This window comes from Protomyctophum bolini (assembly GCF_963924005.1).
Source record: "Protomyctophum bolini genome assembly, chromosome: 14".
Lineage (NCBI taxonomy): Eukaryota > Metazoa > Chordata > Actinopteri > Myctophiformes > Myctophidae > Protomyctophum > Protomyctophum bolini.
Genome location: NC_137875.1, coordinates 19,223,027 through 19,248,340, shown reverse-complemented (window position 1 = coordinate 19,248,340; position 25,314 = coordinate 19,223,027). Strand labels below are relative to the sequence as shown.

The 25,314-nt window shown below is 44.2% G+C and overlaps 1 protein-coding gene across 3 annotated transcripts in view; it reads right to left on the bottom strand.

Annotated features, from left to right (window-relative positions):
* ptk7b (protein tyrosine kinase 7b) overlaps positions 1 to 24,974 on the bottom strand; it is a 111,469-nt gene extending 86,495 nt beyond the window's left edge. For all 3 annotated transcript variants that reach the window (XM_080782189.1, XM_080782190.1, XM_080782188.1), the window contains exon 1: positions 24,242 to 24,974. In XM_080782189.1, coding sequence (XP_080638315.1) covers positions 24,242 to 24,338 — 97 coding nt within the window. In that variant the 5' untranslated portion in view covers positions 24,339 to 24,974. The remainder of the gene's footprint in view (positions 1 to 24,241) is intronic.
* Between the last annotated feature and the right edge of the window lie 340 nt (positions 24,975 to 25,314).

The window sequence follows — 25,314 nt, the reverse complement described above, 5'->3', positions numbered from 1 at the left end:
GCCCTACACATTTGAAAATAGCTGATCTACAATGCGTCGCATTGTGAGCTTGTAGATCTGCTATTTTCTAAAGATTTTTGTACACTTGAAATGGGACATTCTGCAGAGTGAGTGAGTACTTTCTACTTTTGGTACTTTAAGTACATTTTGACGCCAATACGTTTGTACTTTTCCTCAAGTAGATTTTCAATTTCAGACTTTTACTTGTAACGGTCCTAACGGAGAGTAAAATGAACACTTGCTTTTCAAAAAGGACAAACGACATTTAGAAGAAAGAAAGAAAAAAAGAGTAAGAGTTAATTGCCTTGGCAACAAAAGAAACCTCCCCAGCATTGCCGACTGTCCATTTTCCCCCTGGTGGCAATTAGAGCAGCGGTTACCCCATAACCATAATCCACCTGAGTGAACTGTGCCTCACAGCCATGGTCCAAAATTCATGTCGGCCACATTCCGTCTGTCACTGGTGGAAAAAGTACTAAATTGTTTAACTTAAGTAAAATTATCAATGATGCAATGTAGAACTACTCCGTTACAAGTAAAAGTCTGGAATTATTTTACGCGAGTAAAAGTACAAAAGTCTTGGTGTCAAAAATAGTAGTGCCAAAAGTGCTCACTATGCAGAATGTCCCATTTCAAGTTTTCAAATGTATAAAAACCTTTTGAAAATAGTCCATCATTGTGAGCTTTTGGGCTATTTTCTAATAGCCGAAATGTATATAATAGGGCTGAAGTGGTTGTTAATGTATGTAATGTATGTTTTGTAACAATAATCAAAATCTATAAAGTAACTACTAGTAAATAAATCAAAATAAATCAATCAAATAAATATAGTGGAGCAAAAGTACACTATTTGGAAGTGATCATGTGAGACGTAGTGAAGTACAAGTATTGGAAGTAAGTACTTGGAAGTAATTAAGTACAGTACTTAAGTAATGTACTTCGTTACTTTACCCCACTGCAATCTGTCATCGGCTCACTGGGAGGAACGCATGTAGGACATGATAGATTAGGCTAGTTGTAGGTAGCTCGGTGCGGCGGGACGGTACCATAGCGTTAGCCAGACTTTTTCCCCGAGAGAGAGAGAGAGAGAGAGAGAGGTGCAGGAATCCTACGGGGAGCGACTATACCGAGCAGAGACATTTGCGCATAGCTTGCAGTGTCGTGACTTAACTCCCCCAAGTGCTTCGTTTCAAACATATATAAATATATACACCTGGCTGCTATACATCTCCCAGATGGATTCCCAGCCAGGGACCACCCGCATTGCAGAGTCCTCCCTCTTGCCATGCTACTTTCCTTACTATCCTCCAGCATTACATGATTAAATCAATGCAAATTTAAGAAAGATGGCATAAAATAGCACAAAAGAATTGCACAATGGTGTAAAGAAAAGTGGATGTTTGGATCACGTGACCGGAACAAAACCACTGACGCTTGCTACTCAGGGCTGCTGGGAAATCGAGTCTCAATGCAATGCTATTGGCAATGGTGGCGCTCTACAGGTCACTGTGTTGTCATCGACGGCGCTTGTGGAATATTACCCGACCACGTTATTTTAAGGGGGACGATCGCAAAACGGAGGCATCTTCACGACTGGGTGATTCTTCAAAGGTTAGTGAAAAACTGTGGCAATGAAGTTATTTTCACGACCGAAAACTCCCGTACTAAATGTGCCAATATCCAAACTAGGTGAGAAATTGAATTGTGTGTACACACAATTATGGGACAATAACCACTTCCTTCAACGGCAGTGTCGTAACTCATAACGCTATTTGCTTGTTATAATTATAAATCTCTCTATATATATATATCTTGTTTGGGGTTTTTTTGCTTCATATTCTATGGCTGCATGAAGCTCAGGTTTAATTTAATTTCCGGCAGCTATGTTAGCACAGCCACACAAGTCAAGTGAGCAGCGCAGCCCAACAAGCTCCGCCACTCATTCATTCCTTCCCCAACTCATTATTAATCCCCATAATTAATCTAAACTGGCCCCTCGTGTCCTTTGAGGTGGTGCCAACTGCCAGGAGCTCAGGCTATGAGGGCATTCTGAAGGTGACTAAAATAGACCCTTTACACAGTGGAGATTACAGAAGGAGAACCTCTCCTATGTGTTCGTCTAAAATCTAATTCAGCATTACAGACAGTCTCCTGAATGCTTGGCTAAGTGTCGAGCTTCAGATACTGGTCATTTTATCTGAGATTAAGGCTACAGTTGAGTGACTATGGCCCTTTCTTCTGACAGACGCACGCACGCACATGTGTGACTGGAAGAAAAAAAAACAGGGCTAACTAAATAGATTTGTGAGGCAGTAATAAGAGTGAAGGTTTTATGATTAGAGCAGAATAATTAGCTGTAATTGCTTCCTGCTCTGCACAGGTCATGCACACGGTAAAATGAACAGTGTTTTGCTCTCCCCAGGATTTAGGCTTGGGGGGGGGGGGGGGGGGGCTGGTGAGCAATTTAATTCTGCTCTCCAATCTCTTCCAAACACATACCAGCCTGCATGCTCAGTGTGCAAGATTGCCCGCACAAGCACACACAGTCACACACGCACGCACACACGCTCTCACGGGCAGGCACACACACACACACACACACACACACACACACACACACACACACACACACACACACACACACACACACACACACGCACACACAGAGGGGAGTTTGTTCGCGAGATTAAACTGAGAAGGAATTGAGTGACAAAACCACCTATTATGGGCTCATTTGTATGTACATCACAGCCTGCCTTTGTATGTGGAATAAGATGTGTTGAGGCGCGCTCCTCTGCGCCTCAATGAGAGAGTGACAGGCCTGCAGCACAGCCCCCCCCCCCCCCCTCTTCCACAGCCCAGTGAATGAGCTCCCCAAAAGCCGTTCCGCAAAGAGTCCCCCCTTTGCATTAGCATGGGCAACAGCTTCCTGAGACTGGGGTGGGCTTAAATCACACATGGATGCAAGACAAAAAATGCACTATAAAAGGGGCTTGCTTGGCAAGCGCTAATGAAATGGTTCAATTAAAACAGCTGCAATTCAACCGCGGTCAACATTGCTCAAGCAACCGATTCCAGAGAAAATCTCTTGAGTGAATTAGGAAGTCAATACATGTCGTTGGCTACTCATAGCTTTCAGCGATGAGCTACCGCTGAATCATACATAAACAGACCATATTCCAGTAAATGTCTTTAGTTTCAGATTTCCCATTTGTTAACATTTTCTCCAACGTCATTAATAATTAATATGTTCCAACTTATGTGAATAAGTAATAAATCATCATAACATCAGTGGATGTTTAATAACTCATGGACATTTGCATTTCATTTGTAAATGTCTTTCTCCAGGGACACATTTTGGTTGACAAATCAATCGGCACTTAAAAATGCATTAACATGCCATGCTAACTTAAAAGGGCACTTTCACTGGTTTGTTATTTCTCAGATTCCCGTATGAATGGCAGTGTCTTACCCAGTGAAAACAGAAAGTAATAGCAGCTACTAACTTACACAGGTAAACAAAACAATAATTTTGAAAAGCAATATGTTCCACACCTTTTTTTAAAACAATAATTTTGAAAAGCAATATGTTCCACACCTTTTTAAAAGCCATGTGGATGTATTATTACATTTCCATTTTGTTTACATCCTTTTTTTTTATCAATGACCTTTACAATCAACAAAATACTATACAAATATGTTTATTGCATTGGATTATCTCAAGCAAGTTTCAAGTCTCAAGTCAATTTTCCTCACATACTGAAATGAATGGAATCAGAACAATTATTGGTCGACCTTTAACACTGGATTTAATGCATTCATTACTAATGTTAGATTAGCAAAGGGAACATGGAGTATGAAGATGGCTTGCCTTTTGCATCACGACCATTATACCCATTATGTAAATGAGGAGCCTGATCAGCGGATATGCCGGATAGCCAATGCATTATTAAGCATTATCTTAACAGAATCTCTCATTTATCTGATGACAGACCAGGTGAGTCAGGGCCCGGTGAGCCTCAGCAGACCTCAACAGTCAAGACAAGAACACTCTGGCCGACTCACTACTCTAATTGGATGATCAAAGGAAAGTCTTCTCCCACTGAGGTCTCGGATTGTGTAGTCTACTGACCTCATGGCTAATATTATCAGACCCAGGAAACCACATTCCCATCGGCAGGAAAGCCTTCGCACAACGGGAAGCTGCTTGAAGCCACAATGTAAGTGTTTCTGTCTGTCTCTCTCTCTCTCTCAGTTCTGCTAATTCCAGAGGCGGTGGGGAGGGGGGGGGGGGGGGGGGGGGGGGGGGGGGGGTTTGAAGAACTACAGTGCCAACCTTTCAAAACCCCAGTCATTATGAAGGAAAAAAAGTGTTTCTGACTAATGCTGTTGAATGACAAGCTCTCCTGTGTCTCACGTCAGGCCCGGCCAAACCAAAAGCGGTGCATTCCAAACAGCGTGACATAACGCAGTCCGTCAAGCATTGCATTAGCAGCACACGCTGAATCAAAGACACAACACAGTGGTGAGAGCCCTCTGTGCAACGCATGTTATGTATGTGCAAACATGTCTCTGTCTTAGCCCATTGAGACCCCAGAACAGATTCTACAAATGTCTTCTAAATTCTGACAGTTTTCTGAAAAACCCTACGTTTCTATATCACTTTTTCATGTCAAGGACCCCAAAAATTATATGTATTTGACCCTCATCTGAAAATATGCTGTTTCAGGGAACCCCCAGACGCAAAGATGAGTAAGAAACAGGTGCTGTAAAAGAATAATATATATTCAAAGATTTGCACACATTTTCAAGATCTTTTTCATTAGGTAAAATAATGCTTGAAGTGGTTAAAAGGCGACTGATACGTCTTCAGGTCTAAATGGCTTAAACATAGAAATGAGACAAGGTCTGGCATGCTGACAGCGCGCATGGATAACGAGGCTGCACAATACCCTCGGCCCAGTCATCCGCATCCATCAATGATACAGCTAAACAGATTAGACAGGCTGCGTCCGTCACATGACATCATCACATGGCTCTGGTTCTCAAACACTGGGTCGGGACCCGTTTGTGGGTCGCGGACACGTCATTATTATGGGTCCCCTTCGGTTTTGTTTCCTACATTTGGTTTTTAATTATTATTATATCAACACCCAAAATCCCAAATAATAAACTTTTCACGAATTAATAACAAAATCCAATGATGTTTTTCAGTAATGTCATGAAGATATGAAAGTGTACACAGTGTACAGTTATGTGTGTGTGTGTGTGTGTGTGTGTGTCCGCCCCCCCAACATAAAGGAAAGTGCATTAGTAAAGTGTGCAGCTGTTAGCCCAGCAGGGGTTCTGCGCTTGCGTGTCTCGTCAGAACGGGAAGGAGATGACCTGTGAAAACTGATGCTGTGGGCACCAGAGGACCCCTGCGGTGAGCAACTCTCCGTCCCCATTTTTAAAAACACCTCACATAACGGCAACAATTGTGCACACACGTTAGCACACAGACGACAGCCATGCATGCACGCGTGCACAGATTAACAAACACGTTGCACCCAAAAAGGCATCAGGCTGAGGCGATGAGGTCGGTAAGACGAGACAAAAAGGACACACAGTGACACGGACCAGGTCTGTCTCCGTCTTGGCAGAACACTTCAATAAAGCTAGGCTCATGTTGATTTTGCCGAAATACCTTTTTCACTGATGAAACTAAATGTACTGGCTCTGTACTGTACTGTAGTGTGCTGTACTGTACACGATGCTGTACAGCACTGTACTCTGGTGGTTCACTAAACTCAGCTTCCCATCATGCACCTGTGCACAGTGTGAAGCTCAATAGCGCCAGTTTGTCACCAGTTGGTACGACAGACAGACAAAAAGACAGACACACACACACACACACACACACACACATACAGAGGGACAGACACACTGCTGCACCACTCAAAAATACAATAATTTATTTATGTAGCCGCTCTGAAGCCGGCCTCGCGGCTAGCGGCTCCCGCTATCTGTAACCAACCTCCCAACACAGTCCATGCCAGCGAGCTTGCTGTGTAAACAGCTTAACAATAGACATCAGTTACCTTGCCGCTCTTGCTATGCATAAACACGTCAGACACGGTATAAACACAGAGTAATTGGGTAGGTATCACTACCAGCCAGGCTGATAGTGTTTGCTATCCCTGCTATGGTTCCAAATGCCTGAGAAACATAAAGCTGACATTCAAGGTGGGATATTCACATATATCTCATATGCTCGCATCAAGTTGCTGCTGCCAAGAAATAGCCATCACTACTAGCCATCATTTGGATGAGAGCTGAAAGATTTGTGTGGAACATCAAGGTAGTTCTTTGGTTTCTTTGGGAGGGAGTCCTTTCCTTTGCGTGTCAAGAATCATCGCTGGATTATCCAAGGCCATAGTTATGTGAATTCTTAAATCGAGCACTAATCCCCTTTAACAGACAGCGACATCTACACAAACCTTTTATCCCTCCCACATCACCCAAAGGCATCTCCTGTAACATAAATCTGTCTCCCCACCTTTCTCTCTCTCCCATTTCTTTCCCCCCTCCCTCCCTCCCTCCCTCCCTCCCTGCTGCGCTGATAGCTAGTGGTAGAGCCCCTGAGAAGCTGGCATTGGCTGCAGAGAGCTCAGAGCTCACATTTCAAGACAAAGCCTGATCCTCTGTCAGAAAGGAGACACTTCCCAAACTCAGGCCTGCTATTTATCACGGGGAAACCAGTTCTTCAGCCTGCTCCCTGCCTCACACCTCGGCACCGACAAGCCGCTCAGCAAGGTTGCCTTTCCACGGGGAGTGACTAACGGAACGTCATGGACAGAGCTCACCAGGGCCTTAAAAGTGTTTTTTTAGGGATTTCACTATGCTTTGACTGGACGGTCTGGACCTAAATGATCTATCCTTCTGCTTTTTGTTGACACGTTTGGTTGACAATCTGGGGTAAATACCTTACAGTACCTTATGGTATGCAAGATGGCATGGGCTTTGTTTGAGTTTCACATGGACAGAGAGAGAAGGGGGGGGGGGGGGGTGTTGGGACAGAGAGAGAGAGGGGGGAGGGGGGGTGTTGGGACAGAGAGGGGGGAGGGGGGGTGTTGGTGGCAGAGATGCTAAGGGCAGACAGCAACTGTTTTAAAGGTTTAGAATGTTCAGATAAAGCTGTGCTGTCAGCAGGGGAAGCACTTGGAAACTTTTAACCCCATCACACATAAATTTGGGTTAAGAGATAATAACTGAGAGTTAAGTTATCAGCATTCCTGGAGACAGTTAACAGTCCAGCTATTGTTCAAGCAAACAAGCACCCTGGGCAACATGGACACAAGTGACAAATTGTTAGTATTTAAAACCTTGTTAAATACACAACAGTTTGTATGGGGCGTCCTGTGTGAAATGACATGGCGGAGATAATCAGATAATGACCTTGTAAGGAGTAGATTAAGCCTTGTTTAAGGTGAGAGGTCATGCTATACAGGAGCCCCAGTGTATAAGGGCCTAAGGTTAGAAGTTAGAACTCACATCTTGATCTGCAATCCCCCAGACCTAACTCTGACTGACATTTCAGATATTTGGGGTCAGGCTTATAACTACAGAGGCTGTGACTTACAGCCTTCTGAGTCTCGGCGCTAGCAGACATGCTTTCTAATCTAGAGTAACAAAGAGCCACTGATCCTCCCAGCATCTGAACTACAGTCTTGGCGTTCTGAAGGCACGGAGCTGCGGTCTAATGGAGTTCTGAAAGTCAACAAGAAGGCTTTGCCGACAAGTCCACCACTCAAGGACTAAATAAGAAAAATGGTCGGGTGCTCTCTGCTTCTGCAACAAGTCCCGTGCTGTCAAAGGGAGCTTGCATATATGCTTTAACACCCCTTGCTAATCTCCCGTTTCAATGACACATGTAACAGATAGACCTCTAGCAACTAGCAATTTAAACACTGCAAACATGCAGTGTAAAGCAAACCAAAACTATTCTGCTGGTCATCCAAAAGGGAGCAAATGCTTTTTTGCACAGGGAACCGTTATTTCATTTGGATTAGCCTCGTTCTGTTGCTGGCTGCACCGCGGCCAAAGGAAATGGCATACATGCTTTTCTCAGACCATGCACATACCTACGATTGGCCCATATTTCAGCTTTATATACCTGCTCATGTCGCTACATGTGCTAATACGAAGCGAGGAGGAAATTACATTACTAGTAGCAACGGGCCATCATTAGGAAGCTGAGAAGTCATACACAGGCAAGTGAAAGATGCTCTTGTTGTGTGTCAAAGGAGGATAACGAAGTTAGACCCCGACTGATAAAAGGATGTCTGATAGGGCCTTGTGGCATAAATCGCATGTCTCTTATTAGGAGAAAAGATTCACAAAGAAGTTATACAGCAGAGTGCAGACTCATTTTTGGATGTCAACTTAATATTAAGACCCCCAAAGATCAGATAAAAGATCAAAGAGACTAAAATTTCATTTAAAATCCGCAATATTAATGAAAACCTGACATGGACTTGGCTGAAAATACCTTTGGCATACACATTCAAAATAGACCCATCTTTATAACTTCTGAGTATTTGGCAAGACTAAAATTAGCGAGATGAAAAGAAGATTTACAGCAAATAAGAAGCATATGGTTTCAAATTCACTTAAAGCCATTTCCCTGCTCGCAAATAACAAGAGCCACTTGTTCTCTGGTGCACAAAATCCACTAGAGCTAGAAATCATTTCACCACAACGCTCAGGGTGACCTCAAGAACTAGCCATCTAAAGAGAAGACCAGGCTCATGATAAAACAGACCTCAAATGAACATCAGATGCAACCACAAAAACCTAAAGAAGTACCTCTTTGCTGGCCTGAGGGCAATGAAAAGTCATGTACTGGGAATAAGACAAGGATTCATTTTGAGAGGAGTCACTTATATTGGGGATAAAGTGAAAACTAAAACTAACAACGGAGTGGAATGTAAAACCAACGTGACAAATTGAGTTGTCAGTGGAAATTAAAACAAGAATGACCGAGGAACAATGACAAAGAGATAATCCATTTAAATAATCTGTATGGCAGGGTGAACGAATACAAAAATGAATTTGGTTTCATCCCAGATATGCAGCCATCTGTATTAATCCAATCTATTAAAGCTCTTGGTGCAATCCACTTGGGGAGCACAATTCATTTCCTGCACGCAGTGCAGCCTTACTTAGCTCAATCCTCTGAAAAGCCACGGTGGAATTAGTAAAACTCTGAACGCCACGCATTGTCACGCAAATTAGACGTTTGCACGGGAAGTTCAGGAAACAAAGGAGTGACAATAGCAGATCTACAAGCTCGCAACAACGCAGCCACGATTTTCCATTCTTATTAAACATTTTTCAGTTATTTATGGTAATCATGAAATGCCCTTTTTCCCTTTTTTGAGTGGTGCAACCACTCCAAGGAACAGCAATGTCCGTGTTCACTGTTCACCTATGTGACGTTAACCTACCTATGTGACTATGAGCACCAGTGGTATGACTATGAGTACCAGTAGGGGCGCTGTTGTGCCAGAAAAACAGAGAGAGAGAGATAGTGTAGCACTGTTGCCTGCTGAGAGAGAGAGGGAGAGAGAGAGAGAGAGAGAGAGAGAGAGAGAGAGAGAGAGAGAGAGGGGAGTTGCACCACTCAGTTCACACAGGTGTGATTTTTATTAAGTGAGAGGTGCTCTTATCATCGTACATCATCTCATTCTGGCCTTCGTCATCAATGTTTGCGTTTACACAAACACTCAAAATTGTCCATTCATTGTCAATGGTATTTAATGTTTGTGTTAGGACCAAATTTGGGTTACATAATTATAGACCAAAAGCTGGACATAGGAGGGGCTATCGGCCAATCGGCCCCTCAAAGATGTTCGCTGCACAACAACACCGTCCCATCACGAAGTATAACATACCGGTAGGCATGGGTGTTTCATTACACACAGTCTTCACAGTCAAAGGATTGTTGCCTGTAAACGTTTGCTGCATATTCTGAGAAGAGCTCATCAGAATACCCATGATCTGCCTCCACCCGGCCGCCAACCAGGCTGGGCTGTAGGTCGGGGGTGTCAGATGTGGTCTCTCTTGTGGTGGAGAACAGCTCCGGATATAAACACATTCACCTCAGAGCTCAAACAGGCTGCGCTGCGGCTCCTCTCACATCACCTGATCCACAGAGAAAATCACATCATGATCACAGGACCATGGTAGGGTGCGCCAGCACCACACAGAGAGACAGAGAGAGAGAGAGAGAGACACACACACACACACACACACACACACACACACACACACACACACACACACACACACACACACAGGGCTAAGAGCACAGAGGAACTGATATGCAAAGGGTTGCCACTGTTCATTGAAGGGGGTCCCTGTGACGTCATGTGGATCAATCATGATCATATTACATACATACATCACCATACTGTACTCTGTACTGTACTCAGAATTGCACCTTTCTAGTTGCACATGTTTTGACTCAACGCACGCGCACGCACACACGGAACAAATTGGGGTTCAATGTCTTACTCAACTGCCCTTTGGAGAGACATCCGTAATATGTAGTCCAAGCTGTCCACTGTATTCTACCTCACATCTGGAATATCTCCATCATTCTGTCACATCCCCCCAAACTATGATCAAACTATCACCTTTCTTCTATCAATCAAATCAATCTACATAGATGGAACCTTTTAGGTGATCGTTTGCAGAGAGCAGAGCATAAGATGGGGACAAATGAATCCTTTGTGCGTTAATGACTATAATCCTTCACCGAGCTTTGAAACATCCACTTTTTTCCCCCCAGTTCCACATGGGAGCTCAGCTCAACACTTGAGCCTGTAGTGTCTCAAAACATCGCTCTTTCTTTCTCACTTTGTTCTGAAAGGCTAACGCTTGTTAAGAGGCCATCTGGTGTGAAACACGAGCAGGCTTCTGGAGGGCTGACCCAAGGTTGTCGCTGACCCCTGACCTCCCGTGTGGACTTCCATGTCCCTCTGACCAGGTTCACCCACTCTAAAAGGAAAGCCTACATTACTGCATAAAACCTGAGCCTCAGAACAGTGGTTTTCAACCCTTTTCATGTCAAGGTCCATTATTTATTCTGCATTTGAGCCACCATTTGAGGAGATTCTCAGACGCACAATTAAAATATTTTGTTATTGTCGTTGACAATAATTCAACTCTTGAGAGCGTAAAATGAAACGAAATGGACCCCACAAGGGTCCATTTGGTTTCATTTTACACTCAAGGGTTAAAGATCTATAAGGGTCCATTTGGTTACCAACTCTCAATTTGGCTGGGGACCATCTGGAACCCCCCTCAGGGACCACTGATGGTCCCCGGGCCCAGACCACTGGTTGAAAACCACTGCCTTAAGAAGAACCCACATTTTGAAAGCTGGAAACTTCTGTTGTAATTCAACTCACCAAGAGTCCAGTGTACAGTAAAGTGCAGTCTACTCTGCAGTACAGTGTACACTCTACGGGGACTGGGAAACCACCATAAAAGAAACTTTGAAATACTGTCCCGCAGCCCAAAGAAACCACCCCTCCCGTTCTCACTACTCTCCAGCTGCTACATGAAAAAGATGAGGCAGCTCGTCTCCCGACTTGGGGGAGACGTAAATTCATGATTGTAACAAGTTTTTGACTGGTCAATTGTGGGTTTCTCATGTTTCTGTGGGGAACATATATCCTGAACCTCCTTGAACTTGGTTGGAACGGCTTACAAGTTCAAAAGCCGGGTTTAAATGTTTAACTTACTGTCTCCATCACTTGCCTTGGTGCATTTCCTAATATTTTAAATGTTCAGATCAAAAGAACGTGGTGATCAGACTAATATCGGGGGTTATTTATTTGAATAAATGTTATTTATTTGAATAAATAACCAAATTTGTCATGGGCGTTTCATAACTTTCCACAGTAAGTCAAATGTAGGACTCCCTTGGTCTTAAAACAACAATTCCTAGGAACAAGAATGGGCCTTTTCTTCCCTCTTTCAGCATTTATAGCACACTGAACATGTTATACGCGGGGAGGTGCCAAGTCACGGCTTTGGGAAATGAAACCAATTGAAAAAAAAATGTTTTTGAGAACCCCAAATGGCAACGATGAAAGAAAGCATTTATAGACACGTGGCTGCGTATGTGCACGAGAGATGGAGAAAGGCTCAGTAAGTATGTGTGTGTGTGTGTGCGTGCGTGCATGCATGTTTACTGAAGGAAACAAGGGTGCAAGGGGCCAATAGCTCCTCGAGGCTCTGAGCCCGTTGTTTGGCTTTAACACACACTGCCGTGCTCAGCGTATTCTGCGAACGTCTCTTACCATTTTCCTCCGCTGGGAACACGCTCATGTTTAATGCCTTTTGAACAGCCACAAACTTTTTAGAAAGAGTTACAGTGCCAGAAAAGATCAAACAAAGAGTCGGAGGGGGAGAAATAGAAAGCTGTAGGACATCGACTGTCTAGATGAGAAACATTTGTGCGTCTATGAATAGCAGGGCTTGTTTAATTCATGACTGGCCTCTATCTGTGTGAGGCGTTATCAAATTCGGCACAGTTGGTTGTTATAATCTGAAGGCCGTGCTTCGATGGCCGCGATGCAAAGATGAAAAGGAAAGGAAAGACGTGCAAAGATGACCACTGCTTTCATCATGGTCGGGCAACAATCAAGTTCTGAAACATTTCTTGCAATCAAATTAAGCCTTTTCAGAAGTATTTCAAACGGCTTTTCAGACTACATTACATAAATGGTAAACTGCCACAAGAGCTTGTTAAGAACTGATGGTATTAACGACAATATCCACCGCAAACGAGCCAAGCAGATCACCTCGATGATTCCATAATAAACACATCAAACTCGAACCCCATCTTCCCTACTATGGGCATGTATAGATGAGCATTCTGGTAAAATAGGCGAACATTTGGCAAACATTGCTAATATAGAAGCTCACAACGCATGACAATGTGACGTTTAACTTGTGAGTTTGTAGAGCGATAATATTGTCGTTGAGATTTGGTTTTAGAGGGAAAAGAGGAGGCGGCCAAGAATAGACCCCTGACGGATACCAGTCAATGAAGTATATAGGGCTTAAGTGGTTAACTCAAGGCCTTAAGTTAAAGGGGACCTGCAAGGATCTGGTGAGGAAAGCTTTGCATTTTTCACTCAAGGCACGTGCAGTTTGAAAACAATCCTTCTCCAGAGCCGATTGCAATGGTTCTCGACCATTTACATCAAAGTGTAACCCGATTTCTGCCTCTGAGTCACAGGGTAGCCTCTTTTGAGGGCACGCAAGGAGGGAATGAATGAACGAACCAGAGAGAAAGAGAGAGAGAGTATGAGAAACAGAGAGATGAACCCAGAGCTCATGTGTCATCTGACCTCATTTTAAGATGGACGCGAGGTTGCAGGGAAGGCAGGGGTGTACATTTTCACCGCCTCCTTTTTCTTCCTATTCTGCCTGCCTGCAACGGCCAAACAAGAGGGCCCACACAAAGCAGAGTAAGATGTCTGCCTGGAAACCATCCACGCAGAGATGAAAGGGCCCCGGTGAAGTCACCACACAAAAACGCAACAGGCAGAGGTACAGCACACAGCTCCATTACAGAGTAATGGTCTAGTTTAAAAACACCCCGAGAGCGAAAGGAAGCAACACGGTAAAATCGCCCATGTGGATTTAACAGTGAAGAGTGTACAAATGGAACCAAATGGATCTGGAGGGTTTACAATCTTCAATTAGGATTTGAGAGAGAGACAGACGAATGCTTCAGATTATAATTTTTTGCTGAAACTCTGATACAACTGTGAAGCAGAAGAAGCCGTTGTTTCATTAAGGATACAGGCCCTTCCTGAAATTATGCACCTCTACTGTTGGTCCAAGTTGGCCAAATTTTATACTAGAGATGAGGAAATGACTATAGGTCCAGGGATGTCAGGGAAATCAAAATAATTCTAGCAGGGTCTTTGCATTATTCTCATTCTCATTCTCATGCTTACTTTAGCGCTGCATATCAAGACGAGACATTGCTAGTCATGCGTGAAGAAGAGAGAGGGGGGGGAGAGAGAGGGGGGGGAGAGAGGAATGAAGTCTGATCTGTTCTTTGTCATACAACTATACATTGCTCGTTGGAAAATGTGAATTTTGAATAACAATATTTTGTTAATCGGTTCTTTTCTCGTTTCCCAGGCATATACTCCAGAGTGCCACGCAGCCCCACTTCTATGCACACAACACACCATTCCACAGCCGCGTTGCCGCCTGCCCTCGCATCGTCACCGTCAGGAATGACACACTCAAGGACAAGAACCTATGGTTCCGTTTGTCACATGCACGTACCTCTCTGAAACATGCTCGTTTGGGTTGATGCACACACACACACACACACACACACACACACACACACACACACACACACACACACACACACACACACACACACACACACACACACACACACACACACACACACACACACACACACACACACACACACACACACACACACACACACACACACACACACACACGTCATGTGTGCAATGCATGCTTTCCCAAATGGCGTCGGCCTGTGTTTACATATTTTCCTAAATTCCAGGAGTGATGGTGAAAGCGCCGTGTGTTACAGACTGAGTGGTGGTGTGACAGGACGGAGCATACATCTGCTGCTGTACAGGAAGTCAACAGCCTAACAGCCACTGGCATGCTGCTGCTTCCATGGCTGTCGCCCAGACACAGCCCCCAGGGAGACCACAGCCAGTTGTGCTCAGCCTGACCACACACACACACACACACACAGAGCCTCTGGGCCTTCGACCACACAGTTCAAGACGGAAGAAAGACCTCCCGTGTCGTACAGCCATACCATAGCCCCTCTGTCTGTCTGTGTGTGTGAGTGAGTGTGTGTGTGTGTTAAGGGCAGCAAGCGTGTGGATCAGCGGACAGGGGCTGTGTGTGGAACTGCTCTTCCACGTTGACGTATATCAACAGGAAATGGATCCAACAAAACATCCACTTCCTCTGCTATGGGGCACAGGAGGTGGAGCGTGGGGGGGGGGGGGCGCATTGTCTTTCAGACACAACAACACTGACGCTGGCATCATGGCTGTCGGAGGTCAGCAGATACAAGGGACAGGAAACAATGTTGTGTCACGCGTGCTCCCTAATCAACACCGCTTCAACTGCACCTGCACAGAGAAATCTATTGTACTGGACGCATGTGTGTCCTCCGGGGATGCCCACCTATTTACCGGCAGGCTAGTATTGGAAGAATAGCGGAATGGCAGAGGACAAACAGGAAGCAGGTTTACGCAGACAATGCTGACCTCTGACGACCCCAATCCCCCAGCACCTGGCAGAGGCAATTATCACTAGAGCCTAGCTTATGTTGTGATACAGACTATGGGGTGCAGGGAAATGAAAGACAAGTTCCCCCCCAAAGCAGCCAGCTACGTCAGTTCACATACCATTAGGGAAAAGCGTTAAAAATCCTGTAACGAGATGGTGTTTGAACGAAACCTCCTCATGCGGCAAACTTCAATTATTTAAACTCCACCACGCCATGATCCCTCAAGTCAGAACAAATCAAGTTAAACCCTGGTGTCGGGCTTATAACGGAGCGCAGGCTCGCAGGGAGAGGGGACGAGAGGACAGAGTGCAAAGTAGTAGTGCAATTGCCAGTGGCGGAAAATTCCCACATTTTGTACCAAAAAGTAAAAGTACAAAAGTATTGGCATCAAAATGTACTTAAAGTACTAAAAGTTAAATGACTCATTATGCAGAATGTGCCATTTCTTTTTTGCAACTTCTCACAATGAGTGGCACCGCGACGCATTGTGAGCTTGTATAACGTCAATTCAAAGTGGTTACCGCATGATTTATCATAATAATCAAAATCCACAAAGTAACTAGTAAATAAAGTTTTCAAATAAATGTAGTGGAGTAAAAGTACAATATTTGCCTCTGAGATGTAGTGGAGTAGAAGTAAAAGTACTGGAAATATTCACGTAAAGTCCAAATACCTCAAAATTGTACTTAAGTACAGTACTTGAGTGAATGTACTTAGCTACTTTCCGCCACTGGCAATAGCACAAGGAGTATGTTCTGTTAGCATCAGTAACGCTGCGGAAAGGAATGAATTACCCCATGTAATGAGCGCCCTTTCTCTGCTGTAGTAATTACTGCCCACTAGCACAAGCCAATGTTGGACATGAGTGTTTGAGAGGGGCTCGCAGGGATGACGTATAATCATTAAACATGGCCGCTCCACAGACCTCAGGGCAGCAGAGGTGACTGTCGAGCCAATAAATAAACCCATGGAACAATCAGTCCCACTGTTAGGAGGGCAATTACACGACAGGCCGACTAGCCGAATAGACAGCACGGCAGGCTAGCTGAACAGCTAGCCTGCCCAACGTGCCCATGTGTGCTGGCAGATTAAACCATTCCACAGGTGTGCTGGAGCTGGAAACAAAGTTTTCACTAACTACAGCACAGACAGCAAGAGCAGCAAGTGAGCGTTCACTTCAAATCTATTCTTGGTGTGTTTGAAGCTGGCAAGCCGATGGTCTGTTAGAATGACTTTCCTTTTACATTACTGGAGGTTATATCAACTGCAGGAAAAACCTTTCGCACGCCTAGAAATCAGACGTATGCACAGGTGCGTAGTAGGGATGCCGCCGAATAATCGATTTTTCGATTATGTGTTGCCGTCCCCAAAATCGATTTTAATATTTCATAATCGAAAATCGAAAAAAGAAAAAAAAAACGTTTTTTTTTTTTTTTAATAGTTAAAATATAGGCTAATAAGTAATGCTGCATGATATATCGAACATGTACCTTCATCAGAGTGGAGAATATAAGTATAAATCAAGTTGAGCAAAGCCACTCTGATCTGCCCCTCTATCTAACAGACACAGTTAGCTTGTTAAGTGCCTGCCAGACAGACAATCAGATGAAATGAAGGCAGGTGTAGACTAGAGTGTAGACTAGTGAACTGAACATGTTCTCTTTATATCAAGTAATACATACCAGCCCCTTATGAAACTACTTCTCCCCAAATCCAAATGGATTTCATTTTCCATCCTGAATGGCACTGAGAAGATCTCCACAAAGGTTTACTCATCAAAACTGATTATAAAACTGTAACCATCAAAGCATGCACTCAACATATAATGGTTATGTGACCATGGCATGTGCATAATATAAAATCTTAGAAGTTTTATCTGATATTGATTAAAAAATTAAAAAAAACAAAAAATATATATATTCTTTTTTTTTTTGGGGGGGAGGGGGTGTGGGGGGGGGGTCGATTAATCGATTATTAATCGCCAGAGCTTTAGAATATTCGATTGGTCAAATGGTCACCATGTGGCATCCCTAGTGCGTAGGCCAGTGGACATCAATGAAAGGAATAGAATACACCCGCACACTGTGTATTTGCTCGGTACATGAGTATTTTCTTTTTAACAATATTTATTATTTATATATTATTAATATTATAAAAAAGAAAATAGTAAAATACTCATGTACCGAGCAAATACACAGTGTGCGCCTGTGCGGGTGTATTCTATTCCTTTCACATTACTGGAGGTAAAATGTTGTGCACTTTCCCAAGCAGTCACCTTCTCCACAGAATAGGAAGAAAAGAAAAATACAAACAGTACACTGCCCCAGTGTCCCCTTCGAGTCTTCATGATGTGTCAGTAGTCTGAGATCTATCAAGTCAGTTTGGCATGGGCAGTGTTTTGAACTTTCACTTTCCAGAAGATCTGAAAATGATCCCAATGTGGAGAAGAGCCCATCACGTCGTCAATCACAATATGTTTTTGTTGACAGATCCGTGCTCTTCCCAACATTTCTTAAAAGGCCCAGCTAAAGAAGATACCTTCATGAAAACAGTTTGAGAAGAGATGCTGAAACCATGCTTTGCCACAGCCCGTTATAACTAGACTTGAGGTACTGTGGGGCTTGGTCCACATCCAATATGTATGAGCGTTCAAAAGGACAGGGCCACCAGTTTGAATCATACACGCATGAATCATGCATGAGACTCCATCCTATTCCTATGGAGCGATATCTCAGATCCACGGCGTTGGTGGAGAGTAGAGTACAAAGTTAGCACTTATATACGCTGTACGTCGCGCATGCAGGCTACCATGGGGGACAATATTGGATGAGCCTAGGAGCCGCGCTCCAATCTCTCACAGCTGACAAGAGTTCACTACAACCCAGTCTGGAGCCCTGCCAGGCACAGCAGACATCTAAAACCCAATGCTGACAAATAGACTGGACGATACAGTAAATCACGACAGTGGACACCCACACACACTGAGGGACAAAAATACTGTTACACGCCGTAGCGATGTGCTAGGGTCCACCTCGGTTTAACATGTAGACAGGGCAGGCCATGGCCTATTCATCTGGGGATCAAAGCTAGTTCACACTCACAGCCCATCCAATTGGCCTGTGTCAGCCTGGCTAGATCCAATGGTGTGGTTACTTTCGGGGTTGGGGGGGGCTTGAGCACTGCCTCACATCAGTCTGCCTGTGGCCCTTGCTACGAGTTCATTCAGCCTCGGGAGTCGGGACACAAAGAGTTAATGACTCCCGGGATTATGCAATGGCATGCCAGACGCCTCTCCCCTCCCCCCCCCGCCCCCCCCCCCCCTCCTCCTCCTCCTCCTAGCCTTTCACACAGGCCGGGGCCAAATTAGGCATTCCTGCACGTTTTCATCAGATGCATTTGAATGCAGCACCGAGGCACACCACACATGCCTTGGCACGGACGTGGGAACAAAACAAAACACAGGGTTTAATTTCGGTTCTCCTCTCTCTGGCCTCACACCTGGGCTAGAGGGGAAAAGAAGCTTGTCATGTAGATTTACAGTGGTTGGAAGTGTGATCTCGGCAGTGTCAAGCCGGTAATAAACATCTGTATTAATCTCTTCTTCTTTTTTTAAGTGCACATGAAACCCTGCGTAATCTCTACAAGGAAATGGGGAGTCTGGCAGTGGCACTTATTTTAGGGTTGAGGTTAAGGAAAGGTCAGGGAATGTTGAGCAGTGGTGGATCTAATGAAAGAGTCGTCACATTATTAGAGCAGCGTGTCAAGTTAACAAGACATCTACACAGCAGCCCCCATCTGAAGCTCATGCGCTACGAGCTTGTAGGTCTGCTATTTAAAAAAAATCGAAGAACGACTGACAGAAACATATCTTTTTCAGAAAACTGTCAGGATGTAGAAGACATTTTTAGAATCTGATCTCAGGTCAGAATGGGTTAAGTGCATGTTTTTTGGGGGGCGAAATGATTAAAGCTGCAATCCAAACGTTTTATGTCATACCTGGGATTCGAGCCCAGATCGTCCAACATCTACCACTCAGGCAAGAGGCACTCCTTGCTTGTCCAGCAGGGTAGATAGATATTGCTATTATGAGCATCAGGCAGTACTAATTGTTAGCTATTAGGTGATTTATCCAAATACATTTCACTCACCAACTAGTTTAACCTTTTGTTGATTCACTTGTCTTGGGTGAGTGGGCGAGCATAATTTCATGCCCTGGCTATTCAATTTAAAAGGACGACAAAGAACAACGTTTTCTTTTCTGTTCACTAGCACTCCCCTAAACGTCTGTAGAACGAGGTGTGGCGATGTGCTAGGGTCAATAGACCGGAGACAGTGATAGGCAGGCACACACGGCCCATGGGAATTCATCCATTTAGTCTCACCAAGTCAACAGCAGAGCACTCATGACCTTCAACAAAGAGTTGTCAACCACCAGGGGCAAGAGACGGGTAAAAATAGACTGACAAGAGAAAGAGGGGTGAAACGAAAGAGAGAGATCTCTAGGCCCGCATCCAATTGCAACCACAGATTCAGCTGAGACACATGAGCAAACATACACATGTGCTCACATGCACACAGTCTTAAGTACAAGAAGTACTATCAGGTACAACAATCATCAAGAGAGTAGCATTAGCCGTCTCTTTTTTGGTTTGCAACTTTGCATTTATCAATAATGAAGAAGTGATTATGGCCACAGAGGCCATTATGCAGGAAATGTTTCCCTGTTGCAGTACTCAAGCAAGGAGATACCACCTTCCTGCACACATCACATCATTAATTATGGCCATGGCACAGGCAATGGGCATTTCTCTTTCCACTAAAGCTGCATGCAGAAGGTGCCAGTATCCCATAGCTGTCCTTGCCTGGGTACATATGGATGTCCATGCATGCAGCAAGAGAAATCAGATTTAAACACTGTTTGAGCAAAGCACAGCTTCTGAAAACTGAAAAGTACATATAGGCTTTGATTATGTGCTCTGATCAAAAGTTCCTTCTCTCTCTCTCCCCCGCCTTATACTTCTCTGTACCCCCACACACACACACCCCCAATCTCTCTCTCCCTCTAATCCTTCCCCTCAGGCCGAGGACAAACTGTCTCCGTTGTTTTTGGCAAGCATGCAATTTCTAACTTCAAAATGACTGCAATCAACACATCATAGAAACTCACTGCTTAGTCTTTATGGGGTTTCTTGGTTTGTTTTTGTTTTATTTATTGGTCAACTCCAAGATAATGATGGCGACATTGGCGAGGAGAGGAAAAGGGGGAGGAGAAAGAAGGAGAAGTAACGAGAGGAGGGCCCCTGGCCAGGCTGCAACTGGAGACCACGACTCACTTCAACCCTCGAGTGGAGGAAGAAAAAAAAAAAAGATAAATGAGGCCAGAAGTAACTTTGGCTCCTCTGTGATGGAGTGGCAACCCCACATTACCACCCGGATGAAGGGGGCTTTCACGTTCAGAAAGCTGCACTGAAACTTAAGTCAACTTGTTTGTTTGGGGTATTTTCTTCAGTGAATGATGAGAAAAGTGCAATGTACTGTATGTGCTATACGTACAACCTCCAGTCCCATTTCACATTTTAAACCTTTAGCTGCGTGTGTCTATACCAGTGTTTCAACCTTTCTGGCTGGGTACGCCCAAAATAGACTTGTCCACTCCAAGTCACTCGACCCCCCCATCTTTCACGACTCACTGATCTAACAATATACACTCGCTGAACAAACGAGCCTGAGTGTGGCATGCATGTGCAGTGTGCACGCACACTTACCAAACACGTGTGTGCAGTGCACGCATACAGACTGCTGTAAAGGCGAAATAAAATAGTGACACAAACTATTTTTGTTACAGTTTGTGGTTTTTCTTTTAATGTACACATCTCATACAGTGGATAAAGTGGATTAATATGAAGGCGTCCGAGAGAACAATGCACACTTTCCTACAGCCAGCCAGTCAGTGTGGCCACCCACATTCCTCCTCTTCATGTCGAAAAAACACTGGTTTATCCATGTCATTTTGGACACACATATATATATATTATATTTTTGCACATTCAGAAAAGTATGGCGACCCCTCCAAATGATTTGGCGACCGACCTCGCCAAGAAGCACATCTATCTAAAAATATGTTATGCATGTGTGCGCACATGCACGTGTGTGTCAAATGCTTCTTATAAAATATGTTTTCAGTCCTAAATATCTACTCCCGACTCCTGCATATGTTGTTGGCATCCTTTATCTTCTTATTTGCATTGATAGAATCAGGACCAGAATGCGGCCAAAAAGCCCAGCAATGTTTAATAAAAGCCAAATGCCTGGATTTTTTGCATAAAACGGCAGCAGGTGGGCGAGCTAGCACAACATCCTGTAATCCTACATAGTAGGGCTATAGACCCTGCAGTCCCCAAGCTGATACAGTACAAATGTTTTAAATTATCCAAAGGATCCTCTAAATGTGGTTCTGGATTCTCTGGAACCACCTCATTATAAAATACGCTCCCTTTTCTGCTACAGAGAGATTCCACTTAAGTTTTTTGCTTCCTGCATACGCCCCAGAGGCAAGACACAGAAATTGTTGACAGCACATGTATCTGTTGAAAGAATGGCAAATCATAACGGTTCTGTTTATTATACAGTATATCCACTGTGGCTTTGATTCCCAGCAGCCCTTTAGCTAGCTTGGTTTAGGGTCTAAGCCAGGGTTTAGACTGGCCAGACAGTCAGTGACACCCTGTGAAATATTTTAAAAACCTTTCAACTCCTTGCAACTTATGAAAGCTCTAAGAAACGCTAGGGTCATCATAAAGTATCTACATTATTTAGACGGGGCAGTAATAGTAGAAATTATTAGTGAACTTTGAAGAACTGATTCATCCGTGGAGCAAAAACCCAGATTTTCTACAGCTAGGGCACAGGGTTAGACAAGAGATCAAGAGAGAAGCCAGGAATGACAACGCATGCGTGAGGACGTTAGCTAAACACTTCTATCTAAACACTATCTGACTGAGCTACTCTCAGCAGCACTAAAACCAGTCATCTTCTCAAATAAATATCTCAGGTCTGAGAGACGGGGGAGGTGGAAAAGCAGAGAGAGGCAGGGAGGAAAGAAGGGAATGAAAGAGACTGAATGCCATCGACTACAGGGGGGCGGCTGCTACATTTACATTATGGATGTTTAGCTCCATAAGTGGCTTTCATCTACTCAGAGAGCCGTGTCGAGAGCACTTCACTGTTCAGCAACAAATGGAAAGAAGATCGAGATAAAGAAGCCGAGAGCAAGGGCTGCAGTGATTATTCTACAAAAAAGAAAGAGGAAAAAAAGAACTGGGTAAACATATAATCCTGGCGCCCAGATTCTGCGGTTCCGATAAACTGCACACCATCATGGACTGTTTGGTGCAGAGTGCTAGATGGAACTAGACCAATGTACAATCACTGTGTGTACAATATATGAGCATTGTAACCACTAAACCAGCACTGACCTTAGTCTCTGATATTTATAAGGAGACCACTTTTAAAAGATGACATTTCTGAAAATGTCCGTCCATGACAGTACCTGGCTTAGCTCTATTCACCCCCTCTTATAAACAGTGATTCCCGGCATAAGCCCGCAAGCACCCTCCTTCTCCTCCACAACTGCCTACACACAGAGAGCACATTCATCCCTAAAGTGGGCACCACGAGGAGGGCGGCAGGGGAGGGAGGACAGGGTGGTGAGCATACACATGCTTCAACCCCAGTGAATGTTTTCAGGCACTGAAAGAATAATCAAATGCAGAGTATATAGATACTACTTGCCCCGATAAAAATCCACCCTCACAATGAAATCCTGAGTGTTTTAATGTGACTCTATGATTGTAGGCCTACAAAATGGAACCAAGTGCAGTTGTGACAAGATGAACTACAGTAGGAGTTAATGAGCCCCAGTCCTTCCTTGGCAGGGTAAGAGAGAGAGCATTCCTCCTCACATAAAGCTAGGAAGTATCAGTATTCGGAACAAAGCCTTTCCTTGGCTTTATTGCACTTTTCCAAGGTTATGAAATCAAAAAATGTGGGCGGACATCGTGTTAATCTTTTTCCTCTTTTTTCCCCTTCATATTCTGAATCTCAATAACATTCTACACCAGCATGGCCCCGGCTCCAATCCATCCAAGCATATGCATGGGAGCCAGGAAGCCAGGCATGACAAGTTTGGCACAGGCTACTAGGCTAGTGTTCAAAAATGCAAACAAGAGGGTTATGAATATGATAATGAGATCCAATGGTGTTGTCATGTTAGAAGTATACTCTTGAGAGGACACAATGGGGTGAGATGGCTGCCTTGAGGCAATAGATGGAAACCCACTATCATACTGCTGTATTCCCCAGGAGATAAATGATTCATTTAATTACTGTGTAATTGCTCAGACTACAGATATTTAGCCTTTTTTGTAACAGAAGTCTTATGTTGGTTTTCCGGTCAAATCATTGAGTTGCAAATGACAGTGTTCTGGGGGAAAACTCGTTAAATATTTTCTTCCTTTTTTGTATGACAAAACCCTGACTGACTTACAATGGAGTATACATACTGTAAAGTTAGAAATGGGCTCCCTGGGGCCAGTACGCGGTGCGCCTCTTTACAGTAAACGAAGGAAGGCATGTGAAGACTAGAAACATTTAACAGACAGAGCGAGAAATATACTAGATATTGTTGCCATGGACTTTTTACTTTATAACTCTGAGAGTACACAAATGTAACGGTTGTAACCAAATGGACACTTGCGGGTTCATTTCTGTTTACATTTATACCCTATCAGAGTTAAACTAACAATGAGGATTTACTGTGGTAAAAAAATCCCATTGAGAGATAAGTATAACTGGATCTTTGTTACCAACCTTGGAGGCAGATAAAGCCGACAGAGCAGACCGTGAAAACGGATGGCATCCTCTTGTCGGTTCTGCGCCGATGTTCCGTCCTCGTAGATACTTCCATGATTGTACTTATTGTGAAATGAAATGTCTCCCCGTTGGTCTCCTCCAGCCGTGGTGGGAGACCAGACCTCAGCGAACGAGCGTGGAATGGATCCGTAAATGAAGATAGTATTACAGCCTAGTACTACAACCTGTACAACAAGAGGTCTCAGTGGGAACTCGAGATTCTTAGCTCACCTCTCGTTCTTCAAGGAAAAGCACAAAGAAGAAGGTGGAATACGGCGCACCTCCACGGACCTAAACGACTAAAAACGGCAACGAGATGTTGGCGTGAGTTAAAAACTGTGCAAAACTAAATTAAAGTTTCACGGTTTTTGAAAGAAGTCCGTGGAAGTCTACTACTACAGCCGCGCGCAGCAGCGAAATGCGAACTCGGAACTACTGGAAGTGTGGAACTCGACTGTACAATCCTCTCTTTCTCCATTCAATGCGTTGTTGGAGTTGGAACCGTCTGGAGCCGCGTCTCCCTGCGAGGCGAGCGCTTCACTTCAGCCCAGTCAATCCACAGAAAGCACAACAGAAGCGAGTTCAGTTCGGGCTCCCTCGGCGGAGTGCGGACGGACGGAGCGGAGCTGCTTCCAAGTTTGGCTCCCAGCCTCCCACTCATTTCATTTACCTCTCCTGTCCTCCTCGCACGTCGTTGTTTCATTCCCCCAGTTCCGGTGTTACAACCGGAATGTCAACCCTGTCGAATGTTGCGACCACAGCAGTCGCTGTTTTGGCAGTTGTTTGGTGTGTTTTGAATTAATCGATTGATTGATTTCATTGATTGATTGATTGATTGATTGCATTTTTTTTAATTTCACAGTATGTAGAATCGTAGCTAGTAGAATGTAGCCTCGGTCCCAGGCTTACTTATCTGCGAAAGTAGAATTGGTACAGACCTAGAGTATATATACTCTAAGGTACAGACAGTACACTGTACATTTCAAACGAAAGCACAAGTCAATACAAACACTGCTACTTTGAGGACGAAA